At 36.3% G+C, this 20,413-nt stretch overlaps 1 protein-coding gene across 1 annotated transcript in view; it reads left to right on the top strand.

Annotated features, from left to right (window-relative positions):
* Positions 1-5,462, top strand: part of RASSF9 (Ras association domain family member 9) — a 34,466-nt gene extending 29,004 nt beyond the window's left edge. The window contains exon 2 of the mRNA XM_069580647.1: positions 692-5,462. Coding sequence (XP_069436748.1) covers positions 692-1,952 — 1,261 coding nt within the window. The 3' untranslated portion in view covers positions 1,953-5,462. The remainder of the gene's footprint in view (positions 1-691) is intronic.
* The last annotated feature ends 14,951 nt before the right edge of the window (positions 5,463-20,413 follow it).

Raw genomic sequence — 20,413 nt, 5'->3', positions numbered from 1 at the left:
TATTTGCAGGATGAAGTAATCACTAATTTCAATAATGGACTATTTTCTATTATTTTACTCTATTAACATTCTGTTTACATTTCCATGGTTATTCCCTAGTCCAATGTCTCCAGCAAAATAGTCTCGGGTGTGCATGCTGAGTCACTTCAGTTGTGTCCTACTCTTCATGACCCTATGAACTGTAGCTTCTCTGCCCATGGGATTCTCCAGGCGAGAATACTGGAGTAGGTTGCCACGTGCTCCTCCAAGCGATCTTCCTGACCGAGGGATTGAACCGGCGACTCACGTCTCCTGCATTGGCAAGCAGGTTCTTTCCCACTAGCACCACCCTGGGAAGCCCCAGAATAGTCTTATTCTACCTCTTATTCATCACCACTTTGATTATTATCTTAACTCTAGTAATCCGAACTGCAGTTATATTGTGTCTGGCTTTCAAAGATAAAATAGCCTCCATTATCTTTGACGACAATTTGCTTGTTCCAGAGCCCAATAGGAGTTAAAAAGAAAACTAAGATATTTTTCATGGTCTTAAATTTTCTTTATTACCATAAAACATCTGATGATTATGTCGTCTCACCTCAAAATGCATCTCTCGCTAAGGGTAAGATTTAGAGAGGGTATTAAAATTAAACCATCTTTCTGAGTTTATACAGTGATGACAGGAGTATAATGTACTTTGTTTTTCTTTTAGATCTCCAACTAAAGAAATGGATTCAGAAGAGAAGGAAATTGTGGTTTGGGTTTGCCAAGAAGAGAAGATTATCTGTGGGCTAACCAAACGCACCACCTCTGCCGACGTCATCCAGGCTTTGCTTGAGGAACACGAGACTGCATTTGGGGAGAAACGATTTCTTCTGGGAAAGCCCAGTGATTACTGCATCATAGAAAAGTGGAGAGGCTCTGAACGGGTTCTTCCTCCCCTAACTAGAATCCTGAAGCTTTGGAAAGCGTGGGGAGACGAGCAGCCTAATATGCAGTTTGTTTTGGTTAAAGCAGATGCTTTTCTTCCAGTTCCCTTGTGGCGGACAGCTGAAGCCAAATTAGTGCAAAACACAGAAAAACTATGGGAGCTCAGCCCAGCAAATTACATGAAGACATTACCACCAGATAAACAAAAAAGAATAGTCAGGAAAACTTTCCGGAAACTGGCTAAAATTAAGCAGGACACAGTTTCCCAAGAGCGAGACAGTATGGAGACATTAGTTCATCTGATTATTTCCCAGGATCACACTATTAATCAACAAGTCAAGAGAATGAAAGAGCTGGATCTGGAAATTGAAAAGTGTGAAGCTAAATTTCATCTTGATCGGGTAGAAAATAATGGAGAAAATTATGTCCAGGATGCATATTTGATGCCCGGTTTCAGTGAAGTTGAGCAAAAGCTAGGCTTGGAATATGATGAAAGGCAGATTCTGGAGGACCTGAGAGAAAGTGATGGAATTGTACAGCTGGAGGAACGACTGACCTACTACAGAAAGCTCATCGATAAGCTCTCTGCCGAAATAGAGAAAGAAGTAAAAAGTGTTTGCATGGAGATGAATGAAGATGCAGAAGGGGCAGCTGCCAGTGAACTTGAAAGCTCTAATTTAGAGAGTGTTAAGTGTGATTTGGAGAAAAGCATGAAAGCTGGTTTGAAAATCCACTCTCACTTGAGTGGCATCCAGAAGGAGATTAAATACAGTGACTCATTGCTTCAGATGAAAGCGAAGGAATACGAGCTCCTCGCCAAGGAGTTCGATTCCCTTCATATCAGCAATGCAGATGAGTGCCAGCTAAAGGAAAACAGAGGAAAGGAATCTGAGGTGCCCACCAGCAACGGGGTGGTTTCTCCTTTTACTCAAAGAGTATTTAACATGTATACAAATGATACAGACTCAGACACTGGTATCAGCTCTAACCACAGTCAGGACTCGGAAACAACTGCAGGAGATGTGGTGCTGCTGTCAACGTAGTTTAAATGGCTTCACTCTGACTTACTTTAATATTGTTTGTGTTTGTTTAGTTTAGTAGGAAATTTTAAATATTCCACTCTGGAGGAAAATATAAATAATGTTAAGGAATTCAGTGGCTAGTAAGAACTAGAGAATTTTGTTTGTTGGTTTGTTTTTGAATTAAGAGTTCCAGTGTTATCTAATTATTACAAGTTCAAACAATGAGCTGTTTATTAGGAATGCAGCAAAAATAGCTTGTAGGTATATAACAGAAATAATTTGATGTGAATTATAATCTGCTTCTATGAGAAGTGATTTATTCAAACTTCAAACTAATTCTTAATATTAGACATCAATATATTGAAACTATACACGTGAACATGTAAAATTAAGATGTATTGTTATAGAGTTTTCAACACTGTATCACTGGAAGGGCTACAGCTCATAGGATCACAAAGGGTCAGACACGACTGAAGCAACTTGGCGCACACAAAAAAACACCCATAAATATTAGTATTTTCCTCTGAAAGAGATAGGAACTCACGTGAACAAAAACCTTTTATTCTGCTACACTTTAATTCAGATTGTCTATATGGTCCTTCATCTAAGATGCAAACAAACAACAAAAAAAGTAGCTCTACTCTAGCCACTCTCCAGCATGAAAGTAAGTATCCAACAAATTGGATAGATGATTTAGATTCTGTCTTGACTGACAATCATTATAGTGCCAGAAGAGGCTTGGTTTTTAGTTAGGAAGTTCCTTTCTTTCTCTTTCTCTCTCTTATCTCCTTCTTTCCCTGACTTATTTCCTACTATTGAACGCATGACATAATCATATTAAAAACTGTTTTGTTGTACTATTGCATGAATACAGCTGCAATTCATTTTTCTTTTAGCTAACAACTTTGCCACATGTGAGTAGACAGAAAGATTATTTTACTTAGTTTTAATATGTGGATATTGGTTAAGATTCTCAGTATTTCTCATTTCTTTCCTTTTTATCTTTATGCTTACTGTACAATATGTTTTCACTCAGTTTCCTAATCTTTTTTAAAATTTCTCCATCCGCCAGACATTTTGCCAACCTTTGGGAAGATATTTAGAATTTTCTTAATATTTCAGTTTTGGGGAGTATCTAATGTTACCATTTTTCATACTAAGATTCTGCTGAAGGCCTTACTTGTAGTTACATGGTAAATGCCTTATCTGAAGTTGCATGGTAAGAAAAGTAGGCATTTCCACTGTAGGGAAAGTATGATAATAAGTAATAACACAAACATGGGTTTAATTTGAAATAAGAAGAGAATTAAATAGTCATTTAAGAAGGGGAAGTTTATTTGCCTAATATCTCATTAATCATTCAGTACGATGGAAAGCTCTTGACATATTCATTATTCTCTTCTAGGGATTAAACTCAGAAGATCATCATCAAAGATAAAACAGTTGTAGTATTGTTTTTCAAAAGTAATCTCTTTGGATCTCTTTGGATTATTCTCTAGTGAGAAAATAATGAAAAGAACATTGTTATCTGCTATATAATTTGATTAATTATCTAAATCCAAATCTGGTAAGAAATAGAACTAGATAATGGCATTTTAGAAACTTTGCCTGATTTTATACAAAGTCTGATTTTATACAATTAAGCATAATGAAGCATTCTAAGGGCTAATTCTTCTATTTTTTCAGTAAATAATGTTAAAAACGCTTGTCCAAAAGCAAGACTATTGAGTTTTAAAATCATATTACAATTTCAACTTGTTCTGTTGTTATTCAAATGTATTTGTGCCTTTGATTCATTACAGTATTAAATCATCAATTACCATGGTAAATCTCTAATTTAGAATAATATATTAATACAAATAAAAATACTAAAATGCAGTACCCTCATCTCTGAATTGGAGAAGGCAATGGCACCCCACTCCAGTACTCTTGCCTGGAAAATCCCATGGTTGGAAGAGCCTGATAGGCTGCAGTCCATGAGGTTGCTAGGAGTCAGGACACGACTGAGCGACTTCACTTTGACTTTTCACTTTCATGCATTGGAGAAGGAAATGGCAACCCACTCCAGTATTCTTGCCTGGAGAATCCCAAGGACAGGGGAGCCTGGCTGGTTTCTGTCTATGGGGTCGCACAGAGTTGGACAAGACTGAAGCGACTTAGCAGCAGTAGCAGCATCTCTGGATACTGAGCAATGCAAAATTAAATGAGAATGTATATTCTAAATTTAGAACTTGATAGAAACTGTATCATTTTAATTATCTATAGAAGCTTTAAAATAAAATGTTTATAAATTCTTGAGTAACCTAACAGATTAGCTATGAAATTGTTATATGAAGCTAGAAATAGCAAACAAAACCTGACTATTTTCCCCTGTAACAAGACAGGTTTTCACAGACTGTCTTGTTCATTCTCCCACTTGAAATGTCTCTTTTTTTCTTCCATCTGCTATATACTGAAATACCATCCATTTCAAGCTTTTCAATGTGTTATCTCTTTCTATGAAACATGTTTTTCTAGTCAACCATTGTAATGATTTATCTCTGAACCCACAATTATTTTAGGTGTATTTTTCATAAAGGAGCATTTATATTCTGGCTTAGCATATATTTATATATGTACTTACCTAACTTCCCTCCCTCAACATTTTTTTATTGTCTTGTTACTTGTCTGTCTTGTTAACCTTACTGCTTCTAATCAGTCTTTTTGCCCCTACTCAATTCTGGAATTGAATTGCTAAATTTTAGAAGATTATAACTTAAAAAAATTTATTTCTATACATGGCAAATGATACCGGTGCATTTTATACATAAATATGCATTTTAGCAAACTTAAAACATTAACAATTCTACTTATAAATCCTTTGGAAGAGAGATTACATCTTAGTGTCATTATGAAAAAATGTTACTGTACTATTTTCTATTTTATTTTTAATTCACAGAGTTACCGATTACAAACAATGGGAATATTTTCTTTATAAAAGCATCAGTGGTTAAATTATGGTGTTTTTCACTGCATCCCTGCATTTAATAAAAAATATTTTATAGATCTCGGTTTTAAGTGGTAGACACACAAAATAACTTTAAAATATCTTAACTATTTTATTTTCTCTTTTTCATTAAAAATATAAATAAATGGCCTTTCATTGGTGTGTAGAAGCTATTTTAATCCATTAAAATTTTATTTTTATATTTATTTAAACACCTACTGTACATGACAAAATATATATCTGTGGCTGTTTTCTAATTTTTCAAGGTAGGATTATTATTTTAATTGAAATGTATTTTTCTCAAGACAAAAGGAATACCTTTTAATGTGATATAGATTTCTTTTAAATATTAGGCTATTTCTTTTCATACTATCTGATTGGTTTAATAACTTGATGTGACAAGTACAAAATACAAACAATTTCTTCAGGTGTAACCGGTCCGAAATAATAAAAGGAATAGTTGCATTCTTTTATGTGACATTGTTTGTCTTTCGGGGTGTGTTGCCTGTCTATATTAAAAATAAATTTTTTATCCGTTGAAATTATGTGATTGTCATGCTGACTCACACAAGTTAATATCAGGCATCGTTTCATAACAGTATGAATATAGAGCAAAATGATCTAACAAAACGTTTTGTTTTGGGTTTCATACATATTTGTTTCAACTTATCATGAAAGAATGTCCTCGCTTTTATGCTAGATGGCTGGATTTATACTAGATGGATACTAGATGGCTATCTTGCTTTCTATAATGAAATCCAGTTAAAAATAAAAATACTCAAGTATATATCTACCCTGCTACTATTCAGTTTGTCATTACCCTTATTTCTCAAGCAACAGTAATTTTAATTACCTTTAATTTTGGAAATAACTCAATAATTTGGAAAATAAGGAAACCCATTTGTTCACTTTATAAATGACCATGAAATTGCTCTTAAAGGATTATATATAATATTTAGTAGTGACACATAGAAATAAGTTAACATCGTTTTAGTGTATCTCAATAGTGAGAGAAAATACACAGTAGTCATTTTCTTAACCTAAAATTAACTTGTGTTTTCAATAACCCTTGGAATTGAGAATCACAGTTTGTAAGGTCCATAATGAATAGTTTCATATCAGGAAGTGAAAAACTAAATGCTTTCATGTTTTTAAAAAAGGAATTTATTGAATTTTTTCTGAATACAAATATCAGACACATTTTTATAGAAGATTGCTAAGTCTCTCCCTACATCACATATGTATATATATAATGTATATGTAATACCATTGAGTGTGTTTTCAAGTAAAATAGACATATGATATTCAAATTATTATTATTACTATAATTCAAATACTCAAAAAATGTGTACCAGGAAAAGTAAGCCTCCCTTCTATCCCATGACTTAATTATCTAGATATCCTCCTCAGAAATATCACTGTTATTTATTGTTTTAGAGATAACCTGTGCATATATATGTATATATATACACGCACACATATGTTCCTACATTATTCATGTAGAGGTTTGATGGTAGCAAAGAATTCCACTATATCAATCATAATTTTATTTCACTAGTCCTCTTCTGATGGACATTTAGGTATATTCCAATCATTTATTATTATTAACAATCATTTACTGTTATCTCATCAATGCATTTCTGTTAGGCTAGGTTGCTAGATATAGAAATACTGTGTTAAAGAATGAAAAATGGATTTTTAAAAATTTAATGAACATTGCTAATTCTTTAAGGAAATTAGCTCTTTAAGAACTGAATTGGAATCATACTCATTCCTTCCACAGTGTGTGCTGCTTGTTTATTTGAATGTAAAAAATTTTTTAAAAATTATTTTGAATTTATGGATTTTTCTCATTAATAGACATGAGGGGGATTTTTTTGGGGGGGGGATTATTCTTTAAAACTGCCTTTCCATTTCATAAGTGATTTTAAGACTGTTTCTATCATATCTTCTGTATGCTATATTTGTTTCATGTCTTATTTTTAAACATTTGAACTATCTGAAATTGAGTTTACCACAATGTTCAAAAGTAGAAAGACAATTTTTTTGATAGTTACTAGAAAGAGAACTATTTTGATAGTTACCAGTTATCCCTCATCACTTACTAAATAAATCTGTCCCACCTTTTTTTGGTGAACCAATCTCTGGTATGTTTTTTGGGTCTATTTCTGGACTTTCTATAGCATTCCATTGATTTAGATGTGTATTTAATTAGAATTTGTGCTTTACCTGGTGATTGCTATAACTAACATTAGAAAGTAATTTGGAAATACTGGTATCTATCAACAACTCCAATTATTCACAGCTTTCAGTCAGTACTCCTATTTTTCATAATAAATGGCAAGAAAATATTCCAAAATTTGTGAAAACACATATACATTCAAGTATTTATCAAGTTTTTATGAAAAATAGTAAATTAAAAACCCAATAATAGAGGAATTAGGCAAATTCTGAGGTATTACTTGTGTGAGAAATTTATAAACATTAATACTGATGTTTTTATAAGACCATACAACAGAGAAATCTAGTTTGAAAGAAAGGAATTACAAATATATATTGACCAATTCTGTTTAAAAAAAATAAAAGCATGCATTGTTGCTGTTCCATGTCGCTAAGACATGTCCAGCTCTTTGGGATCTCATGGGCCGTAGCATTCTAGGCTCCCCTGCCCTACACTATCTCCCAGAGTTTGCTCAAATTCATGACCATTGAGTTGGTAATACTATCTAACCATCTCATCCTCTGCCACCCTCTCCTTTTGCCTTCAATTTTTCCCAGCATCAGGGTCTTTTCCAATGAGTTGGCTCTTCCTGTCACATGGCCAAATATTGGAGTTTCCACTTCAATATCAGTTCTGCCAATGAATATACAGGGTTGATTTCCTTTAGAATGCCTGGTTTGATCTCCTTGCAATCCATGGGACTCTCAAAAGTTTTCTCCAGCACCACAGTTTGAAAATATCAATTCTTTGTCACTCAGCCTTCTTTATGGTCCAACTCTCACATCCATATATGACTACTTGAAAAACCATACAGACTCTGTTGGCAAAGTGACATCTCTGTTTTTTAATATGTTGTCAAAATGTATACTGACCAATTCTGTTTTTTAAAAAATGCATACCAAACAGCAAATTCATATAAAAATGAAGATGCATATTTTTGGCTAAGAGTTTTTGTATTAAGGTGAAAATTTGGTTCACAATATACTTCATATATACACATCATAACCTAAAGACATTAAAAATGTTTTCTGTACATAATAGAATATCCCTCTGACTTTCTTATATTTTTTTCTGAGGCTTTTAAGAGACTTTCATGTACATCAAACAGCTAGAGTGATGAATAATGATAAGATTAACCACATGCGAACAGAAATGAATGCTATAAGCAAACCTTTGGAATCCCAGAATATCAAATTCCTACCTATAAAATAATCTTTTAAAAGAAAATGAAAAGTTAAAAAAATAAATTAGCTAATCCACATTTGGCTTCTCTGGTGGCTGAGTATAAAGAATCCACCTGCCAAAGCAAGAGACACAGGTTTTATCCCTGGGTCAGGAAGATCCCCTGGAGAAGGAAATTGCAACCCACTTCAGTATTCTTGCCTGGGAAATCATATGGACAGAGGAGCCTGGTAAGCCAGAGTCCACTTTGCAAAGAGAGGAACATGACTTAGCAAATAAACAACAAAAGCAATGGTTCTTTCTAGCTTGATTAAATTATGTAAGATAATGCATTCAATGGCTTTGGTAAATGACAACAAACACTAGATATATTTCTTGTTTTGGGCTCTGTTCTCTTTCTTTTATTTCTGGCAGCAGCTACGCAAGGTTAAATCAAACTAACCCATTGACGAAAGAAGGAGTTAAAACTAATTCTGCCTTTCCCAATATTTTCACTCTTATCTCTTTCCAAATTAGTTAGGACAGGGCTGTAGGGCTGTTAGCATAGCCCTTGGTAGACAAAGGAGTCATGGTTATGTTAATTAAACAATACGTGGCCAAGGAAAAAGAATATAATTTATGTTTCCAGAACAGAAAAACTATGCTGGAAATAGAGTTGGAGAGAAAAATAGCCTGTATTATTAATATTTATATTGCTCCAGAATCTAACAGATATTAGCACCTAGTATTTACCAAAAAATTTTTAGTAAAATCAGATATGTAACTAAGAGTTCTAGCACAGTTCTTAGACCATAAAGGCTGTTCTATAAATGTTAACTATTATTTTGTAAGTAATGCAAAAAGTGAAATTTCTATCCAATAATTTTCTTATTATAATTTAACTATCTTGGAAAGATTATATCATAATGTCTATCACTCAGTACAAATACACTGGCACTTATACAGAGGCACATTCAAGGTAAAGTTTTTCCCTTCTGAGTCCTATTTTTAAAGTTTATTTTTCATTCTAAGTAGCATTTGTCATACCTCACGCAAGAGAATGGAGAGAGTTTTATACCATTTCAGAACTGAAACTAAGACTTTGAAATGCTTCTTAGCATTACCTTTTGCATATGTAAGTTTCATGAATCACTCCTCTAGCAAGTGCAAGTGTTTGACATAGTGATTGCCAATAGTTTTCTGACTTTCTTGCCAATATTTTTTTCTGATTTTTCAAGTATTGACAAAAAGCTAAATTACCTTAAGGAGAAAGAGCCCAAAGATGGACAGGAAAGCTAACTACCCCCTTTTCAGCATCTACTCACACTACCCACTCCTGAGGGCATCTTCCAAAAGATTATATCATGACAAATGTCAGTCCTGAGAGGAACAGCAGTTTCCTGGGATGAAGTATGGTAATGCTAACTGGGATTTATAATTCAAAAGTATGTCAGACTAGGGAGGAACATGCCCTGGGTTGGAGAGTTAACTTTTTAGGCATTCTGAGCCGTGAAGCTTTCTGCAGTAATTCCCCAAACCTATCTCCACAACAGACTCACAAAGAGTGCTTGTTAAAAATTCCTAAACTTCACCCTGGAGAACTGGACTAAAGGAGGTCTAGATCGTAGCCCCAATTTTTTGTGCTGTTAAACAGCTACCCTAATGTTTCTAAAGCAACAACATTCAGCTGTGTTTTATTAATTCTAGCAGAGCTGGTGAGTAACTAAAGGCTTTACTACGCTAAAATAAAGGATGTGAGGAGCAAGAATTCTCAAAACTGAATAAGAGAGATCATTGGCTTAGGAAAGATGTAAACAGTTCTAGGGTCTGAAGCCAAAAGCAATCTGAAAACAGACACTAAATTTGTTAAAAGGCAGCTCCAGAGATGGCAGGTGCCCAAGGACAGAACCCTTATTGTATCACTTTCAAACAGCATGTAATATGAGGTGAAAATGATAGAAGAAATTAGACTATTGTGGGGGCTACTGTTGACATATAAGTACTGCAGGTATTTTGTGTGTGTGTCTTATACTCTTTTCCTCAAAGAGGCAAGTAAGTAGGCTTGCACATTGAGAATTATAAACTATCCAACCTGTTGTGTTTTATAAGCTCAAATTAAATACGATTTCTTCCATCATAAAATAGCTAAGAGTTTTCACTCAAGAAGCCAGGTCAATTCTGTTCAATTTGGATATCAGGCTGTTTTCCTACATGATTTTAGCCCAATTGTTCAAGTATTTTGTGCTTGAATTTTCTCAACTGAAAAACTGAGGAAACAGTATCTGAATTTTTGTAACACTTTAAGGATAAATGATGTAGCATAAAAATACCGAGCATGGCACCTGTAGGCCTTTTTTAATTGCAGCAAGTATTACTACAACAATATGTTCTCGATCTTATTACTTTTTAATATGTTAAGGATAATGAAATAATCATGTATCATTTCATTTATGTCAAAAAAATTTAAATGCCCATCGAGTTGAAGAGTAGGCTGTCAGTTTTGCTGTCAGTTTTGGGGGATTATTTACAGTGTCCATCTATTCATCCCATTTGTCATTTCAGCTATGTATTTACACAGTTTGTACTACACCATAAAATTTCATTTAACATTCTTGACTACAATCCAGCCTGAAAATTAAAATTTTGTACAAAAAAAAGAATGGAAATAGAGCTATATATTGAAATATAAATGCAAGTTTTATTCAGTTCAGTTCAGTCGCTCAGTCGTGTCCGAATCTTTGCGACCCCATGAATCACAGCACGCCAGGCCTCCCTGTCCATCACCATCTGACAGAGTTCACTCCGACTCATGTTCATCGAGTCAGTGATGCCATCCAGCCATCTCATCCTCTGTCGTCCCCGTCTCCTCCTGCCCCCAATCCTTTCCAGCATCAGAGTCTGTTTCAATGAGTCAACTCTTCGCATGAGGTGGCCAAAGTACTGGAGTTTCAGCTTTAGCATCACTACTTCCAAAGAACACCCAGGGCTGATCTCCTTTAGAATGGACTGGTTGGATCTCCTTGCAGTCCAAGGGCCTCTCAAGAGTCTTCTCCAACACCACAGTTCTAAAGCATCAATTCATCGGTGCTCAGCCTTCCTTTCTTGGAGAATGACTGCATTTATACTTAATTTGAAGCAACAACCAAAATTTTAATGAAATTAATAAGATAAAGTTGCACTATACTTGGTCATTGAGACAATTATGAAGAGATTGTGTATTCATAAAACAGACAATTAAAGGCAGCAAAAATTGCCTAGAATCTCAAAATAGACCACAAAATTTTCAAAGTTAAGAAATGTTGGTGTGAGTGAATTATGTATGGTGCAGAATATCTCTCAGACACCAAATGACAATTTTTCAAAAACATCTGACTGATTGTTAGGAAAAATTAATTTCCAATAATATTCAATTATGTTAAGGAATCAAGCTATTATAGAGTGTTTACATTCTCTGTTTCTGAAGATAATGAGATCAAGTTCATAAATATTTGTTATGAAATCAGGATTTTATGTACATATGCTGCTGCTAAGTTGCTTCAGTCGTGTCCGACTCTGTGCGACCCCATGGACGGCAGCCCACCAGGCTCCCCCGTCCCTGGGATTCTCCAGGCAAGAACACTGAAGTGGGTTGCCATTTCCTTCTCCAATGCATGAAAGTGAAAACTCAAAGTGAAGTCACTCAGTCGTGTCTGACTCTTACCGACCCCATGGACTGTAGCCTACCAGGCTCCTCCTGCCATGAGATTTTCCAGGCAAGAATAAGTACTGGAGTGGGTTGCCATTGCCTTCTCCATAGGTACATATGAAGTAGTCATAATTGTCAATACTTTGTGATTTAGAACAATTTAGGAGTTCTTAAGAGGAAGACTGACCTGCACTTTTGTTATAACAGAAAAGTTAGTAATACAATGGTTGGCCAAAAATGTTATAACATGTAGTGTTTCTTTCATTCCTCAAAAAGCATTACTGAACAAATACACATTATTCTGTTTATAGTACATTTTACCTTGCCACTATTATTTCATAACAGATAACATCACGAAAGACATAATCAAAACCCCAATTTCCAAAGAAACAAAGGCTGCTGACCATCTTTCTCTAATGTTACTTCAGTTTAATTGAGCTAGAATGGACGCAGTATGTGACTTCAGCACATGAGGAAATAGATGATAGTTATGAAACAGCTGGAAAGAGACCAACTCCGATCTCTATCTCCATGTACATTAACAAAAAGAAAAGATTACTTTAGCAAATCGTATCAATTATTTTCGAGATTCAAGTAATAAAAATACTACAGGAAAAAATTACATGGCTTTTTACCATATAACCAAAGTATCAATAATGATTAAAGATGAAGAATCCCAAAATGCTATAAAAAGATAAAATATATACTTATTTTGAACCGAAATCTTATGTCTTTTCATATATACACACATAAATAAGTAAGCAACTTTTTTTTATATATCATGGAATTGAAGGATGTGATGTGAGCTGAATACTTTAAAGCCTTGATGCAGTGATGTGTCATCCCAAATAGACTTTTACAAGCACTGTGTACAGGCCTCAGTCACCATGGAAGTTCAGCTGAAACTGGCTCGGTAAGTCTCCGTCTCCACCTTATTGTACTTAATACCACCATTAACTGGGATCATGGGTGGTCATTTCTTTATGTCTTACTCCACAATCTTAAAATTATAATTACAGCCCTTGCTTAGCATTCATCATTCCTTGCAGATACAAATTAAATGAGGCTTGAAGAGTGTATGCTTACTCTATGCTAAGTGAGTTATGAATTTTTATACATATACCAGGGGAATTTTTCTAGATGGGTAGAACAAGAACATGCAAGTCAGGGAAAGGAAAAGAAAAAAGATTGATTATAGTTTTCTTAGGCAATCAGTGCTCAATTGTCAAGTATATGAATCACCCTGGCTGCTGCTTCCTTCTCATTTCAGGTGTATTAGGAAAGAGCTAATAGTTAACTAGCCTCTCTAAAACATTTACCCAGACATAGGTTATCCAGTTGGAAACCTCAGTAACTCCTTAGACTCTTCACTATATCAAATCCTCACATTAAATGATCCATTATTTTGGTCATCCACGTAGTTCTCAAAAATCCCATATTTATTATGGTCTTATTGCAGTTAGGGGCTTCCTTGATGGCTCAGAGGTTAAAGCATCTGCCTGCAATGCAGAAGCCCTGGATTCGATCCCTGGGGTCTGGGGATCTTCTTCCCCTGGAGAAGGAAATGGCAACCCATTCCAGTACTCTTGCTTGGAAAGTCCCATGGACGGAGGAGCCTGGTAGCCTACAGTTCATGGGGTCACAAAGAGTCGGACACGACTATTGCATTTAGGGCCTGAGACAAATTTAAGAGTTCCTGTACTTCATGTTTCTCATATTATGAACAAAATTCCAGACACCTGATGTTTTAAAGACAGTTAGTGGCAGAATTATAACTGAGATTCAGACCTCATTCTTTTCTCTCTTTCTTCATGTTGCCTTTAGGAAAGTAGAATATTTGCAGTCTCTGTATTAACTTACCACTTATTGTCCCAATTCTAATATTCTAAGATTATTTATCTTAGTATCTTTTCCTTCTTTGAGGGAAAAAACAACAACAAAAAAAAACAAAAACAAAAAACAAAAAACAAAAAAACAAAACAGTACTGATAGAGAAGTCTCATGAAGCCCTGGAAGCTTTAGAGTCTGGGATCAAAGCCCTCTGTAACTCATACCACATACTCACAGAAGCAACAAATGGACAACTGCAGTATTTTGTTTACCTTTTCAATCTTAAGTACTAGAAAATGCTAGACCTGACAAGTATTTCATGAATATTGGTTGAATTCAAATGAACTAGTCATTTTAAATAACTGGTTATACAACTCAAAGACATATACCTTCTCCCTATCTCAATAAACAGTTAACATTTTTCGATGTATCTACTACAGGACTATTGAGAGCCCCTTGGAAAGCAAGGAGATCAAACCAGTCGATCCTAAAGGAAATCAACCTTGAATATTCATTTGAAGAACTGGCACTGAAGCTGAAGCTCCAATACTTTGCCTACCTGATGTGAAGAGCTGACTCATTGGAAAAGACCCTGCTACTGGGAAACTGAAGAGCAGGAGAAGAAGAGGGTGACAAAGGATGAGATGGTTGGATGATATTGTTAGGTAGGTAGAATAGGAAAATGGAGTCCATATTGGCGGTGGCAAAAAACAAGGAAGGTCAAAGAAAGAAAGGTCCGAGGACCAGAGTGAAGACTTCAGGTAGAATGAACAGCACTCCTGGCTAAGCCCAGTTTGCATAGGGCAGGCCCAGATGGAGGCAAACATATATAAAAAGAGGAGGCAAAAACATATGAAAGGAGGAGCCAAAGCGCTCTCTCTTTCTCTCCCGCATGCGTGTGTTCTCTCTCTCTCTTCCTTTCCTGAATGCATGCGCTCTTTCTCTCTCTCTCTCTCTGCCTCTCTCTCCCCCTCTCCCACGCGCTCCTCCACTCTCTTCCCTCCAAATCTTTGGGTTGCAGTGCCCTCACGCTTCGAGGATGGATTCTCCTGCTATCTTCTAAATAAAATAGAGCTATAACACTGATTTGCCTAAGAGCTATAACATGGTTTGTCCAAGACCCGAGAGCTCTGACGCCCTGAGGGCTTTAATGTCCATCATTCCAAATCTTTGTTGTGATGAGACAAAGAACTGAGGAACATACACTCGCGTGACAATATCACCAACTCAATGGACATGAGTTTGAGCAAACTCTAAGAGATTGTGAAGGACAGGGAAGCCTGGCATGCTACTGTAGTCCACTGGGTCACAAAGAGTTGGACATGACTTTGTGACTGAATAAAAATAACTACAGGAAAATCAGCAGCAGTTTCCAAAGGGGCAGAATAAATATTGCTTCTGAATGTCATAAGTATTAGACAATCTTTAAAGAAGTACTATTTCATATTTATCAGATTTTAAAATATTTCATTATTATTTGTTGCTTTGTTGCCGTGAATATATTTTACAGAAAGGCTGACAGAGTATCTCTTGTTGAAGTCTACATTCCTGAGACAGGAGTTTGCACAGCCATAGTCTTTCTTCCGTGGATGCATTTATTTACTCCAAACTTGTGATGGAAATAAAAGAAGAGTTTTCTCTGCTGGAGCCACACCAAGTAAATCCTCTCACTCACTCATTTACTCAACAAATGTTTCTTGCTAAAGGCTTTCAGTTTTGTCAGTCCTTTCATTCTGCAGGGATAAATGACACAAGAACATTCCAGAAGTTATCTGTTAAGCCACCTTCTGGAGTTCCAGTCATTGTGGGGAGTCAGCCTGCCTTTTCCTCTCACCCTACCCTTTTTGCCACTCCCAGGGGACACCCTGGGAGAGTTTACTCAAGGTGAAAAATCTCCAAACCAATCTGTTTATATAGGCTCTCCCAGTAACCCATTATCATAGATAATTGAGAGCTTACTGTACTCTAATTATAATAACAAACATTTTGAGCTTTAGCCAAAAACTTAAGGTACAAAACTTTTAGGGATGACTGAAGAAGCTGAACTTAGGTAGGTCCCCGTTTCAGGGAGCATATTCAGCAAGAGAGGGAGGGAAGAAAGAGTAGATCATATCAGGTAAACTGAATGCCATGTAAACATGAAATCATCACTAACAAGAAGAAATTATAAAAATAAACCAATATTTTAAATCTGGAAGAATTACATCTACACAATATTTATAGTATATACAATGATGACCCCACTTTATAAATAGCAGTAATTGAAACTTTCCAAAAAATCTCAAAAGATTTCCATATATGATATCATCCTACCATCATAATTCACATGGAAGAGAGTTAAGTGAATTTACTGCATTTTATAGATGCTAAAACAAAAGCATATCAAAGTATTTTTCTCCAAGCATCATCCTCCAAGGTGGTAGGCAGAGAATAAAACGTGTCTTTTAGTTCTCTCATATCAGTTTCTTATCTTAAATTGTATACACATTTTACTTTTTAAAAGCAACATTTTAATTGCTCTTCTTGACCTTCCTTCCTCTCTTACTCCCTCCGTCCCTCCCTTCTTTCCTCTCTTTTATGTTCATTTTTTAAATACCAGAAGTTAGATGGCTTTCTTTATTTTTTTTCATCTACAGATTAGGAGCACCCATGAAATTCTTCACAATTTAAATTGTCAAGATTTTAGATTATACTTAAATGGAAGAATGCATAACTTATTTAGCAAAATCCATTCAACTAATATTTGATGATCCTAACAAAACATGCTTAGTACTGTGGTGAAGACAAAAGAAGTATGATTTAAGATCGGGGCAGTCTCGAAGCAAGACAAACATACAGCCATGAAAAGAGAGGAAGTGATGATTATAATTAAAAAGTAATATGGCAGAATTTTAAAGAAAATCTGTAAGGAAGGGAAAATCAATTAGGTAAGAAACTTAACACTTTTGAGGGTCTATATTTAACTAGGGACTTTCCAATCATTATCTCATTTCAATTGCACAAGCCTGCGATAGATATTATCATCTCAACCATCCAGATTAACAAACAAACAAACAAAAAAACCTTGAGACTAAAAGAGGATAAGCATATTTCCCAGGATAATACAGTCAGATATGAAACTAAGTGCATGATGCCAAAGATCTTATTTTGGACCCTGAAGGACTTGGAAAGTTGTTGTTGTTATTTAGTCCCTAAATTGTGTTTGACTCTTTCTGACCCCATAGATTGTGGCCTGCAAAGCTCCTCTATTAATTGGATTTCCCTAGCAAGAATACTTAATAGACTGCCACGTCCTTCTCCAAGGGATCTTCCCTATCCAGAGATAAAAATCAGGGTCTCCTGCATTGGCAGGCAGACTCTTTACCCTTAGGGAAGTCTCGATAGTTGGTAGAGAGAAAAAAATGTAAACAAAGGAATACAAAGATTAACAAATGAGAAAGAGATCTGAATAGTCTAGCCTGGCTAAAGGAAACAGACTTGGGAAAAGTGATAAACAAATGTTGTGTTTGTTTGTATTTAATTTAAATAGTTAATAAATTGGCAATAACATGATCAAAACTTTTTTGAGATTACCATTCTGGAAGGATAAACTGAATAGATGGTATAGCAAAATGTAGTTAGGGGGGAATGAGGTACTAAAGGCTGGCTGATTATAGAGGGGAAAATAGGAGAGATACTTGGGAATATTAACTGTAGGAAAGTGTTTAAAATATTGGGCTATGGTTCAGGAAGGAGACAAAACATACATAAAATTGTAAATTGAGTAGGACTTACTGCAGAATGAAGCAGGGCCAAGACTAATAGAGTTTTGCCAAGAAAATGCACTGGTCATAGCAAACACCCTCTTCCAACAACACAAGAGAAGACTCTACACATGGACATCACTAGATGGTCAACACCGAAATCAGAGGCCTTACAAATACTGGTGAAAAGAAGAGAAGTGAAAAGCAAAGGAGGAAAGGAAAGATATAAGCATCTGAATGCAGAGTTCCAAAGAATAGCAAGAAGAGATAAGAAAGCCTTCTTCAGCGATCAATGCAAAAAAATAGAGGAAAACAACAGAATGGGAAAGACTGGAGATCTCTTCAAGAAAATCAGAGATACCAAGGGAACATTTCATGTAAAGATGGGCTCGAAAAAGGACAGAAATGGTATGGACCTAACAAAAGCAGAAGATATTAAGGACAGGTGGCAAGAATACAGAAGAACTGTACAAAAAAAGATCTTCATGACCCAAATAATCATGATGGTGTGATCACTCATCTAGAGCCAGACATCCTGGAGTGTGAAGTCAAGTGGGCCTTAGAAAGCATCACTATGAACAAAGCTAGTGGAGGTGATGGAATTGCAGTTGAGCTATTTCAAATCCTGAAAGATGATGCTGTTAGAGTGCTGCACTCAATATGCCAGCAAATTTGGCAAACTCAGCAGTGGCCACAGACTGGAAAAGGTCAGTTTTCATTCCAATCCCAAAGAAATGCAATGCCAAAGAATGCTCAAACTACCGCACAATTGCACTCATCTTGCCTGCTAGTAAAGTAATGCTCAAAATTCTCCAAGCCAGGCTTCAGCAATACGTGAACCGTGAACTTCCTGATGTTCAAGCTGGTTTTAGAAAAGGCAGAGGAACCAGAAATCAAGTAGCCAACAACTGCTGGATCATCGAAAAAGCAAGAGAGTTCCAGAAAAACATCTATTTCTGCTTTATTGACTATGCAGAAGCCTTTGACTGTGTGGATAACAATAAACTGTGGAAAATTCTGAGAGAGATGGGAATACCAGACCACCTGACTTGCCTCTTGAGAAATCTGTATGCAGGTCAGGAAGCAACAGTTAGAACTGGGCATGGAACAACAGACTGGTTCCAAATAAGAAAAAGAGCACATCAAGGCTATATATTGCCACCCTGCTTATTTAACTTCTATGCAGAGTACATCATGAGAAATGCTGGACTGGAAGAAACACAAGGTGGAATCAAGATTGCCGGGAGAAATATCAATCACCTCAGATATGCAGATGACACCACCCTTATGGCAGAAAGTGAAGAGGAACTAAAAAGCCTCTTGATGAAAGTGAAAGAGGAGAGTGAAAAAGTTGGCTTAAAGCTCAACATTCAGAAAACGAAGATTATGGCATCCGGTCCCATCACTTCATGGGAAATAGATGGGGAAATGGTGGAAACAGTGTCAGGCTTTATTTTTGGAGGCTCCAGAATCGCTGAAGATGGTGACTGCAGCCATGAAATTAAAAAGACGCTTACCCCTTGGAAGAAAAGTTATGACCAACCTAGACAGCATATTCAAAAGCAAAGACATTACTTTGCCAACAAAGGTCCGTCTAGTCAAGGCTATGGTTTTTCCAGTAGTCAGGTATGGATGTGAGAGCTGGACTGTGAAGAAGGCTGATCACTGAAGAGTTGATGCTTTTGAACTGTGGTGTTGGAGAAGACTCTTGAGAGCCCCTTGGACTGCAAGGAGATCCAACCAGTCCATTCTGAAGGAGATCAACCCTGGGATTTTTTTGGAAGGAATGATGCTAAAGCTGAAACTCCAGTACTTTGGCCACTTCATGGGAAGAGTTGACTCATTGGAAAAGACCCTGATGCAGGGAGGGATTGGGGGCAGGAGGAGAAGGGGACGACAGAGGATGAGATGGCTGGATGGCATCACCGACTTGCTGGACGTGAGTCTGAGTGAACTCTGGGAGTTGGTGATAGACAGGGAGGCCTGGCGTGCTGCCATTCATCAGGTCGCAAAGAGTTGGACACGATGAGCAACTGAACTGGCTGACGGACTGACTGACTAGTAGAACCAAGGTAGATAAAAAATTAAAGATTCTGATTTGCTGATTTTGAGGTTTGAGGTTTCATTAGAATTAAAAAATCGGTTTCTATCACTAAGAGAAAATTCATGGCGCAGTGGCCTTCAGCTAGTTCAGTCACTCAGTCGTGTGTGACTCTTTGCAACCCAATGGACTGCAGCATTGCAGACTTCCCTGTCCATCACCAACTCCCGGAGCTTGTTCAAACTCATGTCCATTGAGTCGGTGATGCCATCCAACCATCTCATCCTCTGTTATCCCCTCTCCTCCTGCCTTCAATCTTTCCCAGCATCAGGATCTTTTCCAATGAGTCAGTTCTTCACATCAGGTAGCCAAAGTACTGGAGTTTCATCTTTAGCATCAGTCCTTCCAATGAATATTCAGGACTGATTTCCTTTAGGATAGACTGGTTGGATTTCCTAGCAGTCCAAGCCTTGAGCCTTGGTTATTCCTTATAATGACTTTAAGAAGAGCTCTGATGATTATATTGATAAAACCAAAGTAGGATAAAGAAGGAAGAGGTTCACTGATATACTGACTGTGATGCCTAATTATTCGGAATTTGCTCAGGTAAGTAAAGAAGTATAATAGAGGAGATGATAAGAGAAAAATATTTCAGAATTTTAGATTAAACCATGGAAAGAATTTCCCTGGGTGTCCAGTGGTTAATACTCTGCATTTCCAAGGCAGGGGATGCAGGTTCAAGCCCTAATCAGGGAATTAAGATATCACATGTTGCACAGCATGGCCAAAATTTTTTTTTAAATATGGAAATTAAC

This window comes from Ovis canadensis, chromosome 3 (assembly GCF_042477335.2).
Source record: "Ovis canadensis isolate MfBH-ARS-UI-01 breed Bighorn chromosome 3, ARS-UI_OviCan_v2, whole genome shotgun sequence".
Classification (NCBI taxonomy): Eukaryota; Metazoa; Chordata; class Mammalia; order Artiodactyla; family Bovidae; genus Ovis; species Ovis canadensis.
The sequence above is the reverse complement of the archived record's forward strand: the minus strand, read 5'-3'. Positions and strand labels throughout refer to the sequence as shown.